Source organism: Lichenostomus cassidix, chromosome 2 (assembly GCF_008360975.1).
Source record: "Lichenostomus cassidix isolate B80296 chromosome 2, HeHo_3.0, whole genome shotgun sequence".
Taxonomy (NCBI): Eukaryota; Metazoa; Chordata; class Aves; order Passeriformes; family Meliphagidae; genus Lichenostomus; species Lichenostomus cassidix.
In genome coordinates this window covers 103,051,276-103,076,964 of record NC_139482.1, presented here as the reverse complement: position 1 = coordinate 103,076,964, position 25,689 = coordinate 103,051,276, and the positions used below count along the sequence as shown (strand labels likewise).

General features: G+C 41.1%; 1 protein-coding gene across 1 annotated transcript in view; it reads left to right on the top strand.

Annotated features, from left to right (window-relative positions):
- Positions 1-342: 342 nt before the first annotated feature.
- EMILIN2 (elastin microfibril interfacer 2) overlaps positions 343-25,689 on the top strand; it is a 37,895-nt gene continuing 12,548 nt past the window's right edge. The window contains exons 1-6 of the mRNA XM_085052633.1: positions 343-564; positions 676-798; positions 14,509-14,684; positions 16,452-18,386; positions 23,928-24,257; positions 24,835-24,873. Of these exons, the coding sequence (XP_084908759.1) occupies positions 437-564; positions 676-798; positions 14,509-14,684; positions 16,452-18,386; positions 23,928-24,257; positions 24,835-24,873 (2,731 nt within the window). The 5' untranslated portion in view covers positions 343-436. The remainder of the gene's footprint in view (positions 565-675; positions 799-14,508; positions 14,685-16,451; positions 18,387-23,927; positions 24,258-24,834; positions 24,874-25,689) is intronic.

Genomic DNA, 25,689 nt, shown 5'->3' with positions numbered 1-25,689 from the left:
CCCGGCAGCGGGTGGGCGATTCCCCAGCCGCCCGGACCTCTCCTCCCATCAGCTTTCCAGTGGGAAAAACTGGTTCGGGGGCTGTCGCCGGCCAGCTCGGGCAGGGGCCGGGCAGCGGGGCTGCCCCGAGGGGAGCGGCTGACAGCGGCAGGGCGCCACACGGGGCCGCGGGCTGCCCCAGCGCTCCTGCCCGGCCGGGGCTGCAGCGGGGCGGGGGGCCGGGGCCGGCCGGGCGGGTGGAGGGGAGCGGCTCCTTGGCCGGAGGGGGGTGCGGAGCCGCCGTGGAGGGCGGAAACGGGGTGGGGGGATTTGCGTCAGTGAGGGAGCTGGGAGCGGGCGAGGGCGGGCGGGACGGACGGAGGGACAGACGGACGGAGGGAGCCCGCGGAGAGGCACCGGCCCGCTGCGCTCGCCCGCCGCCGCTGCCCGCCGCCCCATGGAGCTGAGCCCGGGGCCCGCGCCGCCCTCGGGATGGGCACTGCCGCTCCTGCTCGCCCTGGGCGCCGCCGGGCTCAGCCAGGGCACCCCGCACCTGCCGTACTCCCGGCCGGGCTCCCGCAGCAAGTGAGTACCGCCCGCCCGGGGCGCGCTGCGGGACCAGCCGAGCCGAGCCGAGCCGGGCCGGGCGGGCTGCGGAGCACGGGGTGCCTGACCCACACTGTCCTTCTCCCGCAGGAACTGGTGCGCCTACATAGTGAACAAGAACGTGAGCTGCTCGGTGCTGGACGGGACGGAGAGCTACGTCCAGGCCCAGTACAAGTGCGCCTGGAACCAATTCCCCTGCGAGCCCACCCTGGTGTAAGTAGCGCAGGGGCGACCTTGGCAGGGAGAGCGCTCGGCCACCCACTGCCCAGCCCCGGGGGGAAGCGGCCGCTGCCCGGCGCTCGGGTGGCTGCCGGCAGCGCGAAAAGCGCAGGGCTGGGGTTAGGGGGAAGCGCACCGCCCCTGCTCCCCAGCGCGCCCCGAACAAAGCGCTCGCTCATTGCGAACATCAGGCTGCCGCAGCTAATTAGAGCCAGATTGAGTGGCCGGTCCGCGCAGCCGAGAGGGAGGTGCGCTGGCACACCTCGTCGGCTCGGAGAGGCGTGCAGGCGGGCGGAAAGCACGCGGGCTGCTTCCCCGGGCGGCGGGAGCGCCTAGGCGCTGCTGGGAGAGCTCCTGGCCCGGAGCTGCCAGGGCACGGCCGCGCTCAAAACCGGTTTGTGTGGTAGCTCTGTGTTGCTGCATCGGCGCGTAAAGGGAGAGCCAGGAACGTGAGCCAGCACCTTTACAGTCTGTGTATCCCTGTCTGTTATCCAGCAAGGGGAGCAGCCCGTGCTGAGATTTTTACGGGGGGGAATGTAAAGTTGCTCGTTGGGTTTTGATCTTCGCGAGTGTGACCATGTGGTAGTCCGTGGAGTGGCCACCTATGGCAAGGTGTGCTGCAGCAGGTACAGCAGGCATCAGGGAACAGATGGATCTCACCTGCTGGCTAATCGCTGGCAAATCCCCTTTCCTCACTTTTCCACTTGAAAAGCAGTAATATTTACACGTTTCTATTTGAAGGGTCTGGGCAATATGCACTCTGTGAAACCATTTCAGCTCCTCCAGAAGTCACTGGAAAGACACCCATAGATCTTTGTAGGCTCAGGCTTGGGCTGACGTGGTGATGAGGATTGTTTTACAATAAAGCTGCAGTAACTAGTTTTTATTTTGACATGGAACAGTGAGGATGAGACAGATACTGCAAGATCCTGGATACTACTGAAATAGAACTTCAGACACTGATGACGCTGCCACCCTGGGGCTCTTGACAATAGGTGTTGGGTGTTTGGCATTCAAATGTGCTGCTTTCTATTTGTTTGGGTTGTTATTTTTGTTAAAAACACCACTTTTCTCTATATAAACACTAGAATTTGAGGGGAAAAAACAAAGACAGCAGACAGCTGAGTAACACCATCTTGTGTAATTTCCCTTGTTTCTCCTTGGAGTGTTGAACTGGCCGTTTTGGACTTCTGACTGAGTTTATGGATGTGTAATGGGGTGTGCCCTCTATCCTAGAAATCTCCACACTGGAGCTACAGAGGTGTGAGGAGGGGTTGAAACTGAGCTCTTTAAAGACATAAATCACCAAGCAGTAAGATAAGGAATTTCAGAGGCGGTAAATCAGGACTTTCATGGACTATCTGCTAGTAGATAATGAAGAAAGTGCAAAGGCATTGCTTCTAGCTCAGGAAATTCCTGAACTGAAACTGCTTGAGAGTGTGAGGTTGTTGGTAGGAGTAAGAAGGGGAAGCCCAGCTTGAGCAGGGGGCTGGACTGCACGACCTCCAGAAGTCCCATCCCTTCCAGATTTCTCTGTGGTTCTGTGAAATGGCATTGTCTGTCCTTGTGCTTCTAAACATCTGGAGTTGGCTGCGGTCAGAGAGACAATATGGGGCTGAACAGACATTTGGTCTCACCAGCTGTGTCTTAGTCTCATGGGGGTTTTTTGTTCTTTTGAAAATGGAATTAGATACTTATCATAAGACTTTGTTTCCCTCTATTTGACTTTTTTTGGTGAACATCACTGTTGTTTTCTTCATAACCATAATGGCAACTGCAAAACAATTCCTTGTTTGTAACATAAAATATTCCTTATTCTTACAATAAAATATTCTTTTTCGTGTCACAGCACCAGTTGCTTAACACTGAGAGAAAGTGGAATATCAAAATCTTGAAATTTTATTGTGTTCAAAACTGTGTATAACTTGTCATTTTATTTTTCTCTCAGTTGCATATATACCTTCTCTTGTTGGCAGAGTAAGAAAGGTGATAATCCAGAAAGTTTGAAATACATGCCTCAAATCCTGCAAACCCCTAATTTCATTCCTGTGAAAAGGATTGTTTAATTCAGGAGTAGTGGTCTGAATACTAAAATGTGTTTATATATGTTTGCTAACTAATGTTCACAAAAATAGGACAGGAAAGAGGTATAAAACAACAAAGAAATGACTGTGAGGACTTTGTGGAAGTTATTCTCTTTTTTTTCCCTTTATACACTAGCACAGTGATCTTAAAATGAACTAAATAGCAGATATTCATGGGAATAAAGTGCAGTCCCTGTGTAGTCTCCTCTCGATACTCATGTTTTTTCTAAGAGCTCATTCAGCTGCAGACAGTGGGGACAGTGAGATCCAAATCAAACAAAGAGTTCCTTAACTGTATCATGGATGTGTGTGTTTTATTAGTACTTAAGTACTATTAGGTCTATTTTTTAATCAGTCAGTAGATTTACTGTTGGTTTATATTAGTTTAAGACTAGATTTAAAGAGCCCTTCTAGTGTTTAGGTACAGTCTAGGTTATGCATAACAATTACTTAGAGTGCAGTGTATATGGGAGCATTTCACTGCCTTAAACTTGCAGTGTACTCCTGAATTCCATGTTCTCTTTACAGACAAGAGAGGGTGTATTGCAGATATGGATTATAGTCAGCACTGATTTGCCTTTGATTTTTTTTTTTTTTTTTTTTTTGAGAAATAGAAAGCTCTGGTGATTAAGCCTAAAATCATATGCATGCATGAACCCTTTTTATCTGCCCTTTAGGCCCATTAAAACATAATTTGTCTGAAGACAAAAACCCCCAAAGCCCCCTGTTGGAATGACTACACTTCTAGGAGTGTTAACTGTAAATACACTTTGGCTGCAGGGTGTATTTCCTGAAATGTTAAGTTGAAATTCAGGAAATTATTGCACTTCATTGTTTAACTGTTTTATAGGTACTTGGGCTCGATAGTGCATTTCCTTGCTGAAAAGTTGGTGAATGCTTTGGCTGATTAAGGTGTCGAAGATGAATGTGAGTTGAAGTGTGGCTGCTTACGAGATAGGAAGAGAGAGTAGAAAGAAAGAGCAGAAATGCCCTTTGAAGTATGTCCCCTTTGAAGTATGAGGGGCTCCTGATTTATTTTTCTTGAAACTGTGGCTGGCAAAGGAAGGAGGAACTTTGTTATTAGTGGGTCACTGGGCTAAAAGGTACAAAAATATTAGTGTTTATACTCACTAAAATGAATTTGAATGTTTTGAAATTTAATACTGCTTTATAGAAAACAGACCCCTCACCACTTCTTTTGTGGTGAATTTTCCATTCCTAGCTTTCTTATGCATTGTTTGGTAACTTGATTAGCAATAATAGCAATTTGTAACTGCTAGCATCATCTATTTCTAAAAGAAAAAATATGTTGCACTTCTCATTAAATCCTACACACTCTTTAGGGTTGTGGCTTGTCTGGGACATCCTCTGGTCATTATAGCCAGGGTGGGATGTTGTTATAGCAGTTGGTTGTTTTGCCTCTTGTTCTGTAGAGTGTGTGGGTACACCTGGCTGGACCAGAAGTGCTCCAATTTATGGCCCAGCACTTTTGGGAAAGCTGCATTCACAAGTAAGGTTTTGATTTTAAAGTCTGAAGTGGCTGAAGCAGAGGGATGTTTTCTGGGTTTCTGTCTTTGCTACAGAACTGCAAACAGGACCTCTGCCTTTGAGGCAGTAAATCAAATAGAAAAGAAATTTAGATTGGTAATAACCTCTGGAGGTCATGCAATCCCCTCACAGCCTCCAGCTAACAGCAGAACCAGCTTCAAAGTTAGATAAGTTTGCTCAGGGACTTGAAGAAAGGATGTTTTATCAGATCTCCTAATTCATGTAGCAGCCCCCATTAATTACGCTCATGTGAGTAAAGATATTTGTGTGCTCAAGCCCGGTCATCTCTCTTTAGCTTGTGAGGAGAGAATTTCAGGATTGAGAGTAAGCTTCTCATCTTAACACTAATGATACATGTGTACTAAGCAAACCCATTATTTCATTTAGAAAATGACCAAGAAAATGATGAATGAATCAGCAGCTAAATTAGCAAGCCTCTCCAGATCTCACATTGAGCAATATTTTCCAACTTCTTGTCATTTTATACTTTCAAATGAACATAAATAAGCCCAGTGCCAAACTAATAATGGTTTTATTCATGGCCCAGAAGATTCAAAGCACAAGATTGAAATAACTTTAGAGAATGTTACTATGAGTTTTCTGTATTCATTAATATCAGAACAGATTGTTACTTATGAGTAAAGCACAGCTTTTAATAAGCAGTATTCAGCATTTGTTAACAAAATATTATTGAGTAAAAGTGGAAATTTTATTGCTGAAAACCATCAGATGAGACGTCCAGTTCAATGGCTTCATCCATCTGGCAGCTCCAGAACGACCTGGGTGGAGCACATCAGCCCCAGTCTAGGAACATACAGGAAATCCCCATGTAGTTTTCTCTGAGGCTGTTCTGTTGCTAGAAATTAGGCATGCAGATCAGTGTCAGAGTGCTCAGCACCAGGCAGGATCAAACCTCAGATAGACAAGTCAGCACAGATTGAGCCTGTGTTTGCCACTGGCCTCCAGCAATACATATCTCATATGAAAAACTTTCAGGATGCACAAAACCTTGAAGGGAAAGCGAGAGCTGTTTAATGTTTCCCCTCCAAGTATCTATAAAGGTCTTCAGGACTTTCTTTCCAACTTTGTGTATTTTGTATGAAGCAGAATTTCTTTGTACAGGCTCCAGCTAGCTGACTACATAGGGAGGTTAGCCTAGGGGCTTGTGCATTGAAAACAGTAAGGAAACTTAAAAAACTTCAGTCTCCTGGAGTGCTTGTTTGAAAAATCTTTGAGATCCTGCTGGGTGTGGTAAGTTTTCCTGGCTTTCTCCCCAAGCCTGAAATTGTGCATCTCTGTCTCCACACACTGAATGCAGCAGAGTCTTTTCTCTGTGAACTGGACAGGGAATTTTCATTTCACACATCATTTGAGTTTGTTGCAATAATGTATAAAAAAAAAAAAATCCCACACTGCTCCTCACTTCACATTAATGTAAATACTTAAGTGTTTCATGCTTTTCTGGTTTGAGAAATGTGTGACCTGGAGGTCTGAGGCCTCTTCTGTTAAGCACCAAACTGTTGCCAAAGCAATAACTTTTTATTTTCAGGAAGCTGCTGACCTGTTTAGGTGTATTTCATCATAAATCACCCAAATACCCAAGGAACATTCTGTACCATTAGACAGTGGGCAGTGCCAGTTTTACACATTGGGGATATTATGACTCCCATCTGACTTAATTTTTGCATTTTCATCTCATCTTTCTTTTCCGATGAACCTCATCGGTTCACTTTTAACTTGGTATCTTGAAAAGTAACAGCTCTCAAAACAATGCTCCATTTTATTCTCAAAGTCAGGGTCCCACTTAGACCCACAGGTTAGCTCTTGCCTTTGTGAAAGTATTGGTTATTTGTTTCATCTGGGTACATTTTCAAATAATGTCTCAGCAATAGCTCTTTCTAGAGCATTCTAGAAATCAGCTTATTTCATGGGCAGAGAAACAGAAGAGATGCTGTTGCAACTCAGCGTTTCAGGCAGCTTTATCAGCAGCAGTGTTCTGCATCCTCACTTCATCTTTCCCCTGGAGTAAGGTGAGAAACTTAGTTCCTGCTGCTGCAAGGGGCAGGTGATGATGTTGTTAACATACACCTTGTTGCAAAGTTGTTCCTGTTCTGTCACTGTTAAGAGTACATCACAGTGCCACTCTACAAAACTTGTCTGAAATCCTTTTGAAAGGACCGTATTTTCAAGGTTCTCCTACCCCATTCTATGTAAGTGGGATTTTAATAGCTTACTGTTGGTTTGTAACCATGTGTTTGGCCAGCGCAGGTGTGTCTTGTGACAAAATGGAAGGAAGCAACCATGTAAGATAATTCAAGATTGTAAATACCAAGACTGAAGCTCTTGAGCTTTGCCACAGGCTGTTGGTGGCTCTAAGTTACTAAATGCATCCTGTGCTCAAAGAACAGGATGCCTACCTAGTTGTTATTTATGAACATTAGGAGTAGTAACATTTTAAACTTTTGGGTATTTCCTACTGGACTTTAGTGGTCAGCTTTTTGAAAATAAAATCCTTGGCATCTGAGAGAGAGGGACAGATAGGGAATTGTGTATGTGTGTATGAAGATAGGTCATATTTCAGAGTGTGCAGTCCCTTGGTTCTCTCTTCCCATGAAGAAATGTTTTTCTCCCAAGAGAGAAAATTGTAGTTTGAATCTCATCTTTTTTTGATAGAAGAATTCCAGCTGAGTGGCATAAAATCCACTGTATAAGTAATAAACAATGGCACTTCTGAAGACTTTGAAATGAAACCATGTGGTGTTGCCTGAGAATAGTTGAATGTTTTTGTCCTCTACCAGTTCCTGTAATCTTCTGCCCTTCTTGTTGAAAGACCACGAGCTCTGCAGTAAAATTCAGCCAGATTCTCTCAGATGCATTGAAGTAATGCTCAATGTTGAAGAGAATTAAGTGCCAGAGACCAGACTGTTGTGAGCTGATTGGGGCACCATGATTCTCTGTTTCTTCCCTGACACCAATAGATGAGACGACAGTTTTATTTAGGGATAGACCAAAACAACTTTTTTCTTCCTTCCTTGTATGAAGGAGTAATACAAGCACCTGTGCCAGGTCTCCGCCTGCTTAGCAATTTCTTCCAGCCATCTTCTCCTGTCATGCTTTCCAGGTAGTGTGAAGATACCAAGTAAAAATAACCAATGGAAAAAAGTACTTAGTCTCTAATGCTCATTCCTATTTTATGAAACATTTAGTAAAAATTACAGTGCTTTCATAGTCAGGTACTAAAGCACTCTTTGCAGTGACCTGGGTGGGTGATTTCTTGGGTGTGTACGCAGCAGGCAGTTGTGCTCCTGTGGTTGCAGGGTGTTTTGACTCATTCCCTTCAGTTTCAGTCCCTGTTAATGCTCTCAGCCACTAGCAGTTTTTTGTTCAGGATTTAGCTCAGGACAGATCTGGTATAAATATTTGCCATGCTATACATGACTGCAAACTTTATTAAAAAATCCCTTATGAGAAGAGCCAGTGAGCAGTGAGAGCCTGGAGAAGCTGAATCTCCTTGGTCATCTGTGCTAGTGGTGCTCATCATAAACTTTATGTTTTCCACAGGGGTGCCTCAAAACTGTTTTTCCCAGGACAAAAAATTTTGAAACACTCTCTGCTTTGCTTTTCATGATATGTTTTTTTGGGTTTGATTATTATGTTATCTAAAGACCTGATCAAGGTCTTTCAGGAACTTCAGTCTAGATGGCTGTACCTGGGCACAGGCATTAGTGTGTAAGGTCATTGGCATTTTTTTCAAGAAAATATAATTCCCCAGATCCCAGTGCCTGCAAAGACATGTACTGACCTACTTTATATGAACTTTTGAATGAAAAAATGCCAGGTAAAGGAAGAATAGCAGTATAAAGATAAAACTTGATTAACTCCATCTGTAAGAAACAGCTTAGTGTCTCTAATGCCAGATCGAAATGGAAAATTATTTCTGGGTACAATAGGATTCTTTTTAAATAGACTTTTTCTGGATTATATATTTGGGATTTGTATAATTAGGGCCTTGATGGTTTGCTTTCACTGAACACTAGACTTCTGTAGGTTCATCTACTCCTGTCAAAACATCTTTTCACTGCTTGTTATAAATGCCTTAAGGATAAATTCTTAGTAAAGACACATTTTTCTCAAATTAGGCTTATCTGTGGGCTGGAACACAAGCTAGCTGCCAATGCTGCTGTGTAGTAACAAAGTAATAAAAGAACAAAAAACAAAGGTGGGATTTGACTCACCTGACCTAAATTGTCTGTATGTATTCAGAGGGATGAGTGTGAGTCTGGGAGCTTAGATGTGCAGTGTTGGTGGCTCAAATGCAAGTCAGTGGTGTCCAGCATGCTCTGGAGGTAATAGGATGTAAATAATGACTTTAGGGTGAGATGCAGCCCTGTTTTGTCTCTGTTGGCTGTGTTGACAATTTCAGTTGGCCTGCCTGGAATTACAGACCACTAAATCCTGTCCTTACCTACACAGGAGGCACCTGAAATCCAGGTGTGCTGAAACTCACAGACAACCACTAAAATCTGCAATGATTTCGGTGGAACCTGGATTTCTGCCACCACTTGTAGGACTTATAATTAGGCCTGCATGCTTGGAAATCAGAAATCTTAGGATCAACTGGTTCCAGTTCTGTATCTGTGTAGTCTAAATGGCCAATAAGGTATGTTTTCATCAGAAGCCTTTTCAGCCTACAAAATAAAAAATACGTGGTAAAAATATGATTGCGTTTAATTACGTCTTCTAGGCAGTGTTTTTGGGTGGTGTCTATATGGTACTCCAGTGCTCTCATTGCAGTATATTGCAGATTTAGATGACTGGGACTGTATAACTATAGTATTACTGTATAAATATAACTACCAGACTGCATAATTTAGGGAGAATGTATCTACATGCAATAAAAGTGTTAAATAGGGTAGATTTGATATCTTCTGTTCCATGGAGACAGAAATTTGTAGGCTGCTGAAGTCATGGGACTTGTTCCAATCACTACAGAATTTTGGGCCAGCCTTGGAGCTTTGTGCTCTGAGTAAACATTTTATATGCTGCTTATGTAGAAACATGCTGATTCTGTGGTCCCTTCCTCACAGTTAGGGTTTGGTGGCACTTATCTCATTGCATTTCCCAAGAGGTTGAACGTTAATATCTAGTTACAGAGCTCAGCCGTATGTTTTCCCACCAATTCCATCCAAATGTTTCTGATTAGTTTTATCGCTATTAGGTGACATTCCAAATATCAGTGTTAACTGTTTCCTTCTGTGGTTTTGCACCATGAGAATATTATAGCTCATTCCCTAGTCAAAATGTCTAGCATTTGCAGCAAACATGAATTTTTAATTAAGCATTTTCCTATGGAAATACTCCTCTCTCAAAGGGGAGGAATATTTGAGTGCTATTGTCACCCTGTACAACTTCATTTCAGCTGTGAAACACTTAGATATTAAAAGTGGAGATTTGTATTAGTGTTCTGAATGTGTTTTCTCATTTGATCAGCATGTTGAGTTCATGGTGAAGGTAGGAGGCGTGGGTAGTTACAATCCTGTTGTGGAAAAACACCTAAAAACAGCTGTTATTTTGTTCTCTGTTGCAATGAAAGATTAGATACAGTTGAAATCAACTTTTATTCATGCTTTATAAAAGAATTATTTCTGTTACAGTATTTAGCTCAATTCATCAAGAGGTTATGACCATCATCTTGGACTGGAAGTCCACAGGAGAATGTAATGACTAGGCACACAGTAAATTCTGGTGTGTTATATGTAATTTCTAACCTGTAATATGTAATTCTATATGTAATTCTAATATGTAATTTCTAATCGTAAGAAATTACTATTTTTTAAAATGGTTTTGAAATATACTTGTAAAAATAATGGTGTTTATTGACACTGATTTGAATAGCAGAAATCCAAGTCAACTGGAGGAAGATTTGATGTTTTACTGGTTTTTAATTGCATTGCAGCATATACAGATAGAAAAGTGGAGCCTCAATTTTTAAGATAGTTAAGAAATTTTGTGGACCCTTTTGACAAAATTACCTCACTAGATAACTCTGTAAATATTTACACCTGCCAGATAAACAATGTGAAACATGATGTTACATTCCAATCATGTATCTGTATCCAGTTTCATAGAGAAGCAGCATTTTGTCTCTCTGGGTACACTTAGTGCATTTCATGTGTTTTGTGTGTTTGTGATTGTATATTATATGTTTGCTGTGACTATGAGTGAGTAATTGGATTCAGACTACTGCAGATTTACATAAAGACATGTCTAATTTGTATATTTTGGTAGTTCCCAGTCCTATGTCTTTCCCACATGTATAATCACAAATTATTCTCAGGATGGGGTCCCTAGCAGAAAGCTATGGTTTGTTTTGTTAGAACTGTAACCAGCAATGTAATTGTGTTCAGTGCTGTTAGACAGCTATATCCTAGAAAAATCCTGTAATTCTCCAGCTCCTCCACTGAAATTTACTGAGTGAGCTAAGTTCTGACTTAAAAAAGCATTTTGTATGATTGAGAATCTCCCTGGGGCTGGATGCAGGCTGGTGACTGTTATTTGTCAGTGCAGCTGGATGGTGCTGTGGCAGTGACACCATTCCTTGCATGGGCAACTTCAACAGCAGCTGTGCATGAAGAATATCATTGGTGGAGAAGCTGTAGCAACAAGGCTGTGATTTTTAAGAAATTTTTATGTGACTGGATTCAAATTAGGAAAGTGCTAGAGTAAGTTCCTGTTTCCTAGCCTTACTTACATTTCCTGAAGGAAATGGGAGTAGCTCCATGATTCATTCAGCTGGACTGGCAGTATAGAGAAGTAGTGCATGGTAAGTAAATCCCAGCTGAATTTCTGAGCCATCCATGAGTACATCATTCAAAGTGTGAAATATGAAAGCTGTTCTAGATCCAGATTTTGAAATGTTCTGATTCTAGCTTATCTTAGCTCGAGGAGAATTGTGGTTCAGGATTCAGTTTAATCTGTATTTGATGTATCATATCTGAAAACAAAACAGATCCAATTCGTGTATTTGCTTGAGTTCTCAAACTTTCAAGAATTTGTAAGAAGTGGACTACTGCAACTTTTTTAAAGTTGTAGATACAGTGTTTATATTTTATAATTTAAAATGTGAGAATTCTACATTTCAAATAATTTTAAAATTAAATTTTTAAAATTAAATTGTATTTAAGCATTTTATGCCTATTAGGATTGGGAAACTATAGAACAAAAAAGAGTGAGAATGTCAAATATGCTTGTTTTTCATTTTTAAGATGAAGTTTGGAAAAGTTTTAAATTTTTGACATAGGAGAAATATTAAGTTTGATTTCTTTTTATTGGTTTATATTCCTTTGTATTTGGTTGTGTCTTAGGATTTGTCTGACCGTTGAAGTCATCTGAAGGTGTCTATGTCGATGAATATGACTACAGAGAAAGTGTTCAAAGAGAAAATTGTAAAAAATATTATAGAAAATCCTTGTTCTGTAATTTGAACAAAGAAGCACACAATTTGCATATAAGTAGTTCTTATTCATTTTGTAAAATTAGTTTCAGCTGTATTCTCCAAACTTTGTTAGGAAAAAAGAGAGATGTGGCATTTGAAAATAACCAAAATACTGTCATTTTCAGGAAGGGGTTTAGCCCTGAAAGTAAAAAGAGGAACACACACAAAGTTAGGATCAGTTAAGTGTTTTATGGAAATCATACAGAAGCATGTACGACCATTTCCGGCATGTGAAAACTGATCTTGAAGTTCAAAGTTTGCATTTCAATAATGTGGTGGTTGTGAGAGGTTGTAATGACTCTCAAAACCACTTCAAAACACAAGCATCTAGCTAATCCTGTTGCTCCTCACTCTGGCAGCTAATTGGAAGGAAAGGATTCAAACCCAACTTATCTACACAAGATGTAGTTTAATACTTTAGATAAGGGAGAAGGAAAAGGAAGTTCCTGGGTGGCCGGGATATTGTTCTTCCCAATGGTGCTCTCTACATTGCACTCCTCTATTTAATTTTTAAAGCACTTGACCTTGGGGATTTCTGTGCTTTGTAAACAGGATTTGGCAGATGTTTAAGTGAAAGTTGTAGAAGAAATGATGAGCTGGAGTGCAGTGTGCAGCTGTTTCATATATGGTGTTCAGAAGATAAAGAAGGATTGGAAACCCTCTCTGAGTTTACGTGCTCCAAATCAGAGTCTGAAAAGCCGATAGCCACATCAAACCACTGCAGTTATGAGCAGCTCATAGACAGGGATACAGCCCCTGTCTTCCTATGCAGATTCACAGAAAAAGGGAATCCAGAGAGGCTTATTAGAATAAATGAACTCTTGGCCCAGAAATAGTTGGAAAAAATATGACATTGTCTCTAGTGAAAGTAGCTTTTTCCCCTTAAATGAGAAGTTGTAGGCAAAGTGATAACGCAAAACAGCACTGAGTATTTCCTGAGTGCAGAAATTAGAATATATTGTGGCAGAACTGGGAAAGGTGCAGTTGGAAAAGTAACAAGTGCAAAGTCAGTAGTTAATATTTTAAGCACACCATCATGAGTTTGTTAAGAAGCTTACCGAAAAGGGATAGCAAGTGGCTGTCAGATGTGGGACATTATATTATAATCATGTATCTGAAATATGCTGAATACAAAAAAAATTACAGTTATTTCAGCAACTATTTGCACACATGGGAAGTGAAGTTTTGAAGGGTAACAGTAAGCTAACTCCTTCTCTATGACTTTCTATAGGAAATGTTTCGCAGTCTGTGTAAGATTTACTTCTTTCCATTTAATACGTGATTACTGGTTGGGTTTTTTTGGTTTTTTTGACCAATAAGGAATTTTGCGTAGTAATACAAGGCCACGTTCAATGAAATAGGTGATTTTTGTGTGGTAGTGTGGCTGAAATCTGTTGTAGAGCTCCTGTGTTGTCCTTTGCTGCTGTCCTGCATTTTTTCTGCTGGTATTACTGCTGAGGAACACCTCAGCTGTGAAATGAGCGTGTCATTTATTAATGCAAGCAAACTGTTGTTCTAATCTGAAATAATCATAAGGAAAAAAAATCTGAAAAAGCCACAGAGAAATTAGTAGCATGATGCTAGTTTTATTCAGAGAAAGGAATTAATGAGAGAAATTTGGATGACATTTTTGCTTCCATGTGTCCCAAGAATACCTGTTTATAGACCTCAGGTGGCAAATCCCTGTTTTAATAATTTTCCTCGTCTCTCAACCCAAAATGAGGTGCACCTTCAAATGATTTCATTTTTGTTCAATAGCATAGCCTCTGCTTATGGTCTGGTGGGATACCACAGTGTCTGACCACAGCTGAACATGTGGGATGTGTTCGAAGGGAAGTTATGGAAGAAGTCTATGGTTAAGAAAGTTGCACAACCAGAATCAGTTTGTAATTTATTAACTTTAGAGTGGTTAATCAGGGAAGCTCAAGGTTGTATGCACATAATGGGTGCATAGGTTTGTCTGCGAGACCCTCTTCGGCTCAACTGATGAAGTAGGAAAAAGCTGATTTCTTTGTTGGTTGTAGCATTTCATCTAATTCCTTCTTTCATGTCCTTGTCTGACTCACATTTTCAGCATTTTGTCCTTCTCTGGAATATCCCTCCCAGCTTTGACTGCTCCATGCATATGAGTTCTGAGGAACGTTTTAAGTGGAGACTGTGGAAATACAAGTGGGACAAAACAGGCAAAAACATTTTGTGATGTTCAGAAGAGCCCTGGGGGAAGGGTTGCTATGAAAAGTTAGAGGAAAAGTGTTTTAAATTTATGGACACTGGTGGTCACTGTTATTCTTAGTGGTGTCTGATGACTTGAACTTTCAGTTGCCACAGCATTTTATCCCTCTGCTCATACATGAATGCCGCTGTTCCATGGCTCCCTATCATGGCTCTCTTGAATTAAGGTAGCTTTAAAACCTAGCCAGAAACATTTGCTCATTTGATGCTGGAAACAGAAAATGAATCATAGCTGTAAGTACCTCATTTTGATTAGGAAAAACCCTGAAACCTGTTTTAATTTTAAGTTTAATCTAAATAGCAGTGTAGGTTAGGGATTGTTTAAAATACTTTCTGTTTTGGCAGATACCGAACGAGTTTCAGACCTCGGTACACAGTTGCCTACAAGACAGTAACAGAGCTAGAATGGAGATGTTGTCCTGGCTACAAAGGGGAGGACTGCAGGGAAGGACCAGCAGAAAAGCCAAACACTGCTCGTCGTCCTGCAACACCACCGAGAGCTGCTGTGAAGAAAGGCACAGGTAACCTTTTTGTTTGAATTTTGGTATGCATGATCATGTCTGGTTTCTTGTTTTGTCTTCTAAGGAACAGAAAAATTGTGGTTTCTATTAAACTCAACTACTGGCAGGTACAAAAGACTTTGTGTGGTGGGAAAATAATAGCCAGGCAATAGCAGTCGTAATACAGAGAATTTCTTGAAGAATAACACAGGAATGGGCTGTAGAACACTGGCTGGAAATGCCAGCTGGCTACTCATGCTTCCAGAAAATCTTTGTGTTAAGATTGTGGGTTTTGTAAGAATTTACAGGGGTTTTTTTTGTGGTTTCTCCAATGTTCAGAAAAAAAAAAAAAAAAGAAGAAGAAGATATATTTAAGAAGAAGTACTATTAAAACAAAGGAAAAACCCAGGTACTAATTTTAATGATATGTAAAGTGTCTCTAGCAGTTCCACAATATTTTGATCAAGTTTGTGCAGATTTTACAGATTCATGTTAGATTACCTGCCTTGATAGTTAGGAGTAAGGCAATAAGTAAGGATGAACCTTAGCTTCTGAAAAAATATCTTAAAGAATGAATGGTGTTTGTTTGTATAAGATACTGTCTTCTGAAAGGTCAAGCAGGAATGCTGTTACTGTCATATTATGCCTTTTATCCATTAAGAAAAAATGATAAACAGATGTTTCCTTCTGAAGGACGTTTTGCAGCCTAAGTGGAGATTAGTGTCACATATAGCACTTAGTCAGATTTCCACATGTGTTTTCTGAGTAGTGGAATGTATTGGTTTCAATACATGGAATACATGGTACCAAACTAGCTCCATAGGTTATAAACCTGCTTTAAAAAACAGCTTTTAAAATATTTTGTTAGTTGACCTAAAATATTAATTCCAGAAGATGATAGTAAAACATGGTGATATCTGCATCATTCTCCTCTCTTCTAGACAAAATTAAAAATCACTTTGACTTTTACTGCAGTTTATCCTTTCTTGGCCTCTGATAATGTTTGTTTGGTTTTTTTTTGTTCTGGATTTTCTGCAATTGTTAGACATTTTGTTTGAACATCCAGATTTGTACATGACTCTGCAAATGAGGTGCCACTGATGACAAGATTCAGATTCATTAATTGATTTATGATAGATAAAAAGTCTTCTCTTTCTGATTTTCATTCAGCAGGGATAAGTTATTTTAACCTAACAGTTTTGAATGTGTAAAGCTTATGCTTTTATACATATTTTTATTGCCTACTTAAATACATGTCAAATAATTAGAGATTTGTGTAGCCAGTGTGATAACTGGCGTATCTTGCAGAACCCCATGTCATACATGGGATCTATATTTGGATCCCAGTTCAGTAAAATACTGGAGCACAAACCCACTTGAAGCACGTAAATGACTGCAGCTGAAGTTTTCAGTGGAAATTCAGGGGCAAATTATTGTTGTAGGTGATGCAGTGGTTCTAAGGTGATTGTGTTGTGATGTGTATGGGTCTGTAATGGTCTGTTATATATGCTGTAGCTTAGATCTGTTGTTGAACAAGAGGGGTGATTCTGCTTGCCAGTTTATTTATTGCCACTGTATCTTGGCAGGAATTGGTCACAGGGCTAAAACTTTTCGTTTGGGAGGTTTGATAATGTATAAACTATTGAAAACAGGAACAGAAAAGGCAACAAGCATTAGGCAGTTTAAATAATTTTTTCATTTTAAAGAAAAGTGAAGTTAAGTGCAGCTGATTAAAACAGAAACCACTGGGTATATTGACATCCAGACTTTGTTATTTCTGGGAAACAGGTGCAGAACCAACAGAAGCACCAGAGCCTCCACCGTATGAGAAGAGAATGCAGTTTCTTGAGGATGAATTGTTTCGACTTACACGGTCTGTGATTGAACTTCAGTCCTCTGTGGCAGGTGTGAATGAAAACCTGAAGCTGACTGTACAAGAAGATGCTAGCAAGATGTTGGTCACTTGGCTGAACAACCTTTATGATCGCCCAGAGCCCGACAGTGCAGTTGGTGGTGAAACAGACACTATTCAGCTGCCAGGACTCCACAACAATAAAGATCAAAAAGACCCTTTTATTGATTTTGAAATGGAAGATATAAAATCTGAGCTAGCTGAGGTCAAAGAAGCCTTGAAGATGAGGAATGATGAGCTAGAGGAACTGAATGGAAAAGTAAAAGGCTATGAAGGACAGTTAAAACAACTGCAGGAGGCAGCACGAGGACCTACAATATCAATGCCCAGTGACAATATATATCAGGACTATATAGACTCAAAATTTGAGACCCTCAAGCAGGAAATAATGGAAGAATTTGAAAAGAAACTGGCAGATCTGAAGAACCCCTGTGAGTACAAACTAGAGGACAGTCAGCAACAGTATGATGACAATGAAAATAACTGTGTAGGGCTACTCAATGTAATAAGAGGAAAAGAGAATGACTTGAGGAAAGAAATAAATACTCTCCGGACTCAGATTCCATCAAACAGCTCCAGTTGTTGCAAGAAGGGTGAGGGAAATGCCTTCGACCAACAGATGAAAGATTTAGATAAGAAGATTGACAGAATTGTGGAAGCACAGAGGATCTTGAATGTCAGAATAGATAATGAAATCATTCGATTGTCAACTCCAGATCTGGAAGATGTGTTTGGTGAGAGGCTGGAGGAGCTGGATGCAAGGATGAATATCACAGAGCGAAATGCTGAAGAACATTGTTTTTACATTGAGGAAACTCTCCGAGGCACTATCGCTGCTGAGGTGGATGAACTGAGAGACTTGTTTGACCACAAGCTGCGGGCACTAGAGGTTAGGCTGGGCGGCACTATTTTAGAGATTGCCAACACCACGGACCCAGATGGAATGTTTGTTCATCCTGGGCCCATCTTGCCCAGTGATGCAGGATTTGCAAATGAGCAGTTTACAGCAGAGGTGAATCTCCTGAAGGACAAACTGCTGTCACTTGAACAGCTCTGTGGGCAGAAATGCCAGTCTGCACCACAAGGTACGGAGGGCCTTCAGAAACAGCTAGAAAATTGTAACGACAAATACAATCACTTGCTTTTGAAAACAGAGAATAATTCTGGTCTCCTACAGTCTCTAAATAGCTCTCTTAATGAGAAACTCAACCTAATTAAGGGTAACCAACGTGACATCCAGAAAATGCAGAGAGACATACGTGTATTCCGATACAATCTAAATGCCATTGATAAAGATATGAAAAATCTTCAAGACGGCCTGAGTAGCTGCAGGGAGCAGCTTCTGGGTGTCAATTCCACATGCAGAAAAACACAGCGAGGTGTCTACCGAAAAATTGATCAAATGCAGAGGACATTTGCGAATCAAACTGCTCATTCCAATGAGAATTGCTGTGGTGAAGTGAAGGAGAGACTAGAACAATTGAATGACCATATCCTGGATGATCTTAGCAAGTGCAAAGAAAAGACCCAAGGTGTCCAGGAGGGTGTTTCAGATGTGGAGAGCAGAGTCTCACGTGTTGAAAAAGTTTGTGGCAAGCTGGACTCTGTTTCAGACAGCTTGCAGAATATAAAAGAAGGTCTGAATAAGCATGTGAGCAGTTTATGGAACTGCATCCGTGAAATGAATGGAACTATAGCATCTCATTCCACGGATATTTCTGGCCTCAAAAACTCTGTCCAACAGTTTCATAGTCAGGTTTCCAAAATTGCCACAGACATGGAAGACGTGCTGAAATCTCCATCTGACACCAGTAAGTTTCTTGCTTATTTTTGTACTTTTTTTTATTTGTTTGTTTGTTTTTCAACTGGCTTTCCTTTCTGAAACTCTTAGAAAGGAACTAAACAAGGGAGGAAAAACTTAATATTACACAATTTCTACTTTGTTTTTACAGTGACTCTAATTTTGGCTCTTTGCTCCAGAACACCACAGAGTACTTTGAGTGCTTTTAAAAGTACCCTGAAAAAAAAAAAAAAGCAAAAAAGCTCACATGTTTTTATGTTTACTTTGAACTAGAATAAAGAGATTGGGAAAAGTAGTGGTTTTGAATAGTGATTTTAAAGTGAGTTTTACGTAATAATTGTCTGTATTACTCCAGTTCATTTGATTAGACTTTTGTTTTATTTTGTTTTATTTTGTTGTTGAAGATTATTCTGTATTCCTTGGGGAAAATTGAAAAGTAAATGGAGAAAACTGAAGTCAAATGAATTCAAATTTATGATAAGAAAGATTTCCTCTAAATTGTGTCCGTAGCATGAGTTAATGGTTATAATTCAGCACCAGCTCTTTGATCTAGAAGTTTCACAAACAAGCTGTGGCGTATCTTGGCATGGCAATATAAGACTTCTGCTTCATGGCTCTCCCAGAAGCTTGCATTCCCACAAGGTCATTGGCAGTAGCTGGCACATTCCAGCTGGCAATGTTTTAATACCTCAGCCACTTCTCTTAGTAGTCCAACATGTTGGTGCAAATCTGCCTCCATAGGTGATTTAAAGTTTGCATTGGAGCAGCTGAGAAGCCAGGGCACATTCCCTTTGGCTCACAACGCTGGGAAATGGTAACCTCAGCATGTTGGTAAGCCTTGAAGGTTTAGAGACCTTGCCCAATGCCCTCTGCAGTTCTTGCTCCAAATTTCAGCAGTGGGTTGTTTTTCTGAGTGTTGAAGTTTACAGAAGGAAGTTGAGTTCCTGCTTTCCTGTTTCTGTTAGCATGACGCAAAATCATAGCAACTGGACACTGTTTTGAAACTGCACTCCTCAGTTGACTGATGCTTCTGGTTTTAATTCTGTGCATGTATGAGATAAATAAGAGGCCAATTTCTCTGACTGGCCTGAAATTAGAAGAGGTGCTGAGGGAAGAGCCTGTGGGCCGTTCCAGCTGATGGTGGTTGGGAGAGATCAGATGCAAGACTCTTGAGTGTTTTTTCTTGAATGGACAAGTTGTGCCTCATGAAGGGTCTAAAATTAATTTTTGTAGGGAAGAATGTCCTTCTCACCCTGAGGCAGAGATTTGAAAACTTGTGATAAATGTGTTTCATTTGTTTAATTGTTTGAAACAAAATGTGTAGCAGTACTTGACTGAAAAGTCTTTCTGAGGCAAGAAGCTTTTGTGTGAAATCAAAAAGAAATGGGGGGAAGGAGGAAATGGAGTGAAGAGGGTCTGTAAATTTCAGATAATTCTTTTGCTGTAATTTTGACTTAAATTCAGTAGGGTTAGGATCTTTACCCCTTGATCTTGCTCAAGCAGACCCAGTCTCCATTAAAATGGATCATGATGTATCTGTGTAATCCTGTTTCTCATCCATCTTGCCCAAAATTGACTAGCACTAGGCTTCAGCACTGGAGAAAGGTCCAAGATACACACAAGTAGTAATCTTCTGCTGTTTGAAGCAGGTGTTCAAGCGACCTCATGGGTTGCATTTATCAACTTCTGTTACAATGTATTAAAGCATTAAAAAGCTTCAGTGCACCTGGGTTTCAATAAAATAACACCTTTTCAGGGCAGATCCCTCCATCCACCTCTGGGTGTTAAAAACCTGTGGAAGGACACTACTGCTGGGTCTGGGATGCACTCTGGGCATCCCTTGCTGCTCTGGGGAGCCCCTGGCCTCTGAAGGGTTCGTGAGGCACACACTGCAGTTCCCAAATGTTTCCAATTACAATAGCACTGTCTGGCACAGCAGCCTAAGTAACTTCTGATGGCTGGAGTTGCAGAAAGATTTTGGCAGAAGAGCCTTTTTTGGAAGTGATTTTGGGAACCCTGTTAAGTGAGTTGGGATATGACTTTAACTATTTTTACATCTGTGATCTGCAGCATTGTCTCCCATACCAACGTTATTTGACAGGAAGACCTGGACTTGGATCAGTGGAGAGTTTCTTATGCACAATTTGCCAGCATATCGTAGCATTCAAATGATGTCATTTGACTTCAGAGGGGCCGAAACAGAAACAAGTTGTTACTAATAAAGTTGTTGAGGGCAGTAAGGCAAGGATATGTTGCAAGAAATAAAACATAAAATCTTACCAAATAATGTAAACCCAGCAAAGTCAAGTGACCCTGATCTTAAAAATATGGATGTATTTTCTTCCATGTTTTTTATTAAGGGGTTTCGAGTGCCTCAATCCAAATTAACAAGCCGACTTTGTGAATGATTGCACATGAGATATGAACCCAGAGACCAGAAATGTACTTAATTTGTTGTAATTCCTGGTGAAGGTAGTGCAGTGTCCTGCAGCACACAAGGCAGTGGTGACAGCAGACCATGGTCCGCCCTAAGCATTTAGGGAACCACGCATGATGTGCTCTCTAAGGTTGTATGATCCAGCAGCTTTCCATCCACGTTAAATGGTTCCTGCCCCCAGCTCCATGTCTCTTAGGGTAAATTGTTCTCATTGCACTCCATGCCTCTCTGTGAATATGTTTGCTCTTCACATGGCACAAAACTGAAAGCCATGGGAAAGTTGGTGGTCTCTTTTAACTTATTGCCTATTCATTTATATAACCATGATTTTTACCAGGAATCAAGAGTGTGGTCTTGCAGCCAGATACTGTGCTGGGAGTGCAGTTTGCTTTGATTATGGTTATTTGACCTGACCAGCAATTCCTATGGTAGTTGTCTCTGGAGCAGGGTTTTGAAACCAACAGCAAAATGCTGTCTAATGAAGCTGTGGTCTAAGAAACCACATGTGTGCTCTGCATTACAGCATGGATAAAATGCAACATAAAATTTTAATGTTGTAGTGTGAATAGTCATACAGTCAATTCCTCTGGGTTCCCTGTGAGCTTGTGCAAAATGCTGCTTTCTAACGGAATTGTAAAATCCCCTTGGTGTCTATAACAAAACCCAAGTGAGGTCTTTTTGACTTCTTGTGAGTGCAGTCACAGATTCCTTTACTCGCTAGTTTGCTTTATGAACTTTGTTTCTGTGTGTTTTGGGGGCTGAGGAGAGCATGAGAAGATGCTGCTATGTGATATGGAAACCACATTGTCACTTACAACAGTGATGACAAGCAGAGCAGCAAGGGTGCTGCTGCTGAGAACAGTTACTGTTCCTAGCTGCATAATGATCTCAGCTCTATTCTCTGCCTTCCCAGATAGATGGGAAAGATGATCAGGAAGATTCTGTTTCATGGCCTGCTCAGCAAAGTTAAAGCAGATCCCAGCTCACACATATCTGATTACTTCCACTTGAAGTTGAGCTTTAGACAAGTGATTCTGGATTTAGTTTTATGAAGATGGGATAATTCTGAGTATTGCAGTATTGATGTTGCATGCAAGGAAGCAGTTTAGTCAGGATATGGGATTTCAGCAGTTGATTGTTATTTAAAGGTGTAAAAAAGTAAGCAGAGAAATGTATTTGTTTTCCCAGTCTCACCCCAAATCATTGTCTTAATAAAGTCCAGGATAACTGACTCAAGAAATGACAAGTATGTACATCCCAAGGCAAAGTGTTTTGTCTTTTTTTTTTTTCAATGATGTTTATCTGAAGATTTTAGTTGAAGGTCTAAATTGATGCCTCCATGGACAGAAGTAGTCTCACAAAGTCAATAATTCCGTTTAAAAATTCACTTTGATAATTTAAGGCTTTTTTTTGAAAATTTTGTAAGATTTTTTTAATCTTAGATGTTTTATGAAAACAATTTTAATCTGTATAAAGCGAACATTTCACTCTTTAGGCCTCTGCCTTGTGGACAGAGTTACTGAGTGAGCTTCAGCCCAGCTTTGTGGTGTGCTGCTTATGTAAGTTTCAATTCTCCTGATAGTTAAAAACCAGCCAGCAAAGCTCAGGGAGGTTTTTTCTAACAGCCATATCTAGAAAATGAATGCAGGTGCTGTGAGACTATGACTTCAGACAACCTCCCAGTGCTCTGGAAGGCTTATGTGGGCTTTTAAGGCTTTTATGAGACTGAAAACAAGAAATGAGATTCACAAGGGTAAAGTGCAGGTGTCAAATAGACCCAAAACAGCACATGGGTCGCCAGTGACACTGTCTGGTCCCCAGCCATGCACTGGGGACAATACCTGCACATCTTTGTTGACCTTTGGCTCTTGCCCAAAGGTGCAGAGTAAGGCTCTCTGGGGTTCTCAGACACACAGCGGAGCCAGGGGAAGCCTCACACCATATGTGCTTCTCAGCACAGCCAGCTGGCTTAGCCTGAGCCACTGGTGAATTTGCCTGGGCTGATTTTGGACTGTGTTGAATTGAAGTGCTTCATTGTGATCACCGAGACTTCAGAGAGGTCATCTCCACTAGGGACCTTGGCAAGCATCTCTGTTGTGTGACGAGTTGTATCAGATAAATTTGCAAAGGGATGTTTGCCCATTTCCACAGAAACTCCATACCTGCACCTAAAGACTTGTTTTGGTCTCAAAATGCGACCAAAGTTACCTATGCTGAAGTTAAATTTAGCATGAAATTCTATTTATTTTGTGTAAAAGCTGCTGGTGCATCTGCTGAACTCTACATATTTGTAAATTTCTGTTCTTAGTGTAGATGTAATTCAGCTTTACTCTTGGGAGGACATTGCATCCTTAAGTGTCATCTAGGACTTCATTTTTATGAATAAACCAGAATTCCTATAAAGGGCTTAGAACTTGACCAGATACACAAATCTAACCATGTCAGCACTGTTCAACCCTGATGTCATATGGGTTGGCTGCCCTAGTGGAAAAGTCCTATAATGGTATCTCTTCTATTTAAACAATAAAGAATTTTCTGGTAGATTATATCCTAGGGTTCTGCCTTCGTTGCTTTTTAAAGTAAGGAAAAAAACCTCTTAAATCATGTTCACCTCTACTCAGTTATTTTTGCTGTGGATAATTTTCTTTATGATCATGCTAAAGGCCAGGCTTGTGCTAGGAGTTGTGTGAGTACAAAGTCAAAAATAAGCATGGTGGGTGTAAGGGTTTGGGGAGAACTGAAGTGAAAGGAGAAAGAGAGAGGGAGACTAAAGTACTGATGGGAATAGGTGTGATACTCAGTCTGCTTGGTGCAGAAAGGCCGAGCTGGTCTAGCAGTGGAATGAATGTTCATGGGTTATTTGACGCTGCTTGTCCTGTCTCCAGCTGTCTTCATTTCTTTCTCTGTGTCACACAGGCTGGTAAAGAGTGGATTCTTTAGCACTTCAAGAGTGGAATGATGTTTAGCCAGTGCAGCCTTGGGTCTGAGGGAACAGGTGGCCTCATATTGAGTCCTGTTTTATTTTAACCTATTTATTATGCAAAATTGTCCAATCCTATGTTCTGTTTTAGGCAAATAACTTTGTGTTTTTCCTCTTCTTTCATTGTTTCAAAGGGCGGCCAGAAGTGCCACAGCAGCCATTGCCACCAAGGCCACCTGTGCAGCCCCAGCCTGGCATATCCCTGCTGCCATCAAGGCCCAGGATACACCCCCCACGGCAGAGGATCCCCCTCCTGCCACCACAGCTGAGACCTCCACACCCAGCCCTGCCAGGGTCAGCAGTTGTGCCGCTTCTGCCTGGAACAACCGGGATCATCGTGGAGACTGGGGAGGCAGGGCCTCCTGGCACGGTTTTGATGTCTGGAAGAGGGAGGCTCAGAAGTGCGAACGGTCAGGCTGGCCAGAGTACCATGCCCATTGCTGAGGGGTATGCTGGAGCACCAGGTGAGAGAGCCAAACTGGCAGTGAATCACTCCTGACTGAGAGCAATGCATACATCAGGTCTTGCTGGAGAGGTGACGCTGAGATCTGCTGTGCTTTACCAGCCCCTTTTGGCCTTTCGGGGACACCCACTAAGGCTGTTGCTGCTGGGAATGAGTTCACGGCAGAGATGATTTGTGAATGGGCCCCTGCAGCCTCCAGCTGGCTGCAGAAGTAGGGGAAACACATTCAGTGCCAGTTTTGTTGCCTTTCCAAGGCTGCACAAAGCATGAGGTCAACAGAGATGATGTAAAATCCCTGGTAACTACAGCAGTCTTTGCCACTCGGGAAAATTAAATTATTTTTTTATTTCCATAATTCTTGCAGTGGATTTAGTACATTGGAGTAATGACTTGGTTCTCTTTGCCATGACCACTGCAGTTTAACAATAATTGAGCATGTCATAGGAGACACTATTTAGTAGCTATTTTGGTAGGTTGCTTTTGAGTAACCAGGGATGCTTTTTAAAGGACTGCAGTTATATTTGGTCATAATGTACTCTGCTATGTACTGAGTCACACATACTACTTTTCCTTTGTAGGATATCCAAAGCCATCTCCTTCTACCACAGATTCACAAGGTAAGGCAGTTGTTTCCTAGAAATTCTTCACACAGGTACTTAACATTTATTTCAGTCCCTGGAAGGTCATGGCTGAGAGAAGAAAAAGTGTTGATTTTTAGTATTTAAGTTTAGCATTGAGGAAAATTGGACTGATTTTTGCTATACCTAAGTATTAAAACATAATCTGCCCGTCTCTTTGAAAATATGGGGGTGGAGAGAGGAGTTAGGTTTTGAAAAGTCATTTTGGGTTCTTGCTACTTACTTCATTGTGTGTTTTTTAAATACAGAGAGTTGGTATTTTCTAGCTAATGTCAGTGTGGACCTTTCTGTTTGCCTTTTAAATGAGAAAATAAATAGATATTTATGATGATTTTAGTATTTCTTTAATACAATATTAATAAGGCCAAGACTAAGATCATGAGGAACTGCTGGTGTCTTAGCCTAGTGCATGAGGTTGTTCTGCTCTTTGGAGAGTTTCTGGCTTTGTTATAATCACCAGGGCTTGTGTTCCTGATTTCAGTGAAAGGACAGCCACTGATTAAAACAATTCAAAATGCAGTTTTCTTGATTTTGTGGGGCTTTACTTTTTATAATTGTTAATATCATAATTTATTTATTAGTTTGTACTATGAACAGGTATAAAACTTATGTGGGCCATGCTAGTTGGCCTAGATAAATACGTTAATTGGGTGCTGCCAGCCCTGCAACCTCATATTCGAGATATTATCGAACCCTGGGGAATGGTATCCTTGATCAAAGTAAATATTTCTATACCCTCTTCAAAAAGAGCTATTTCATCTAAATTTGTTTGAGGAAATATGGGTGATAGATGGA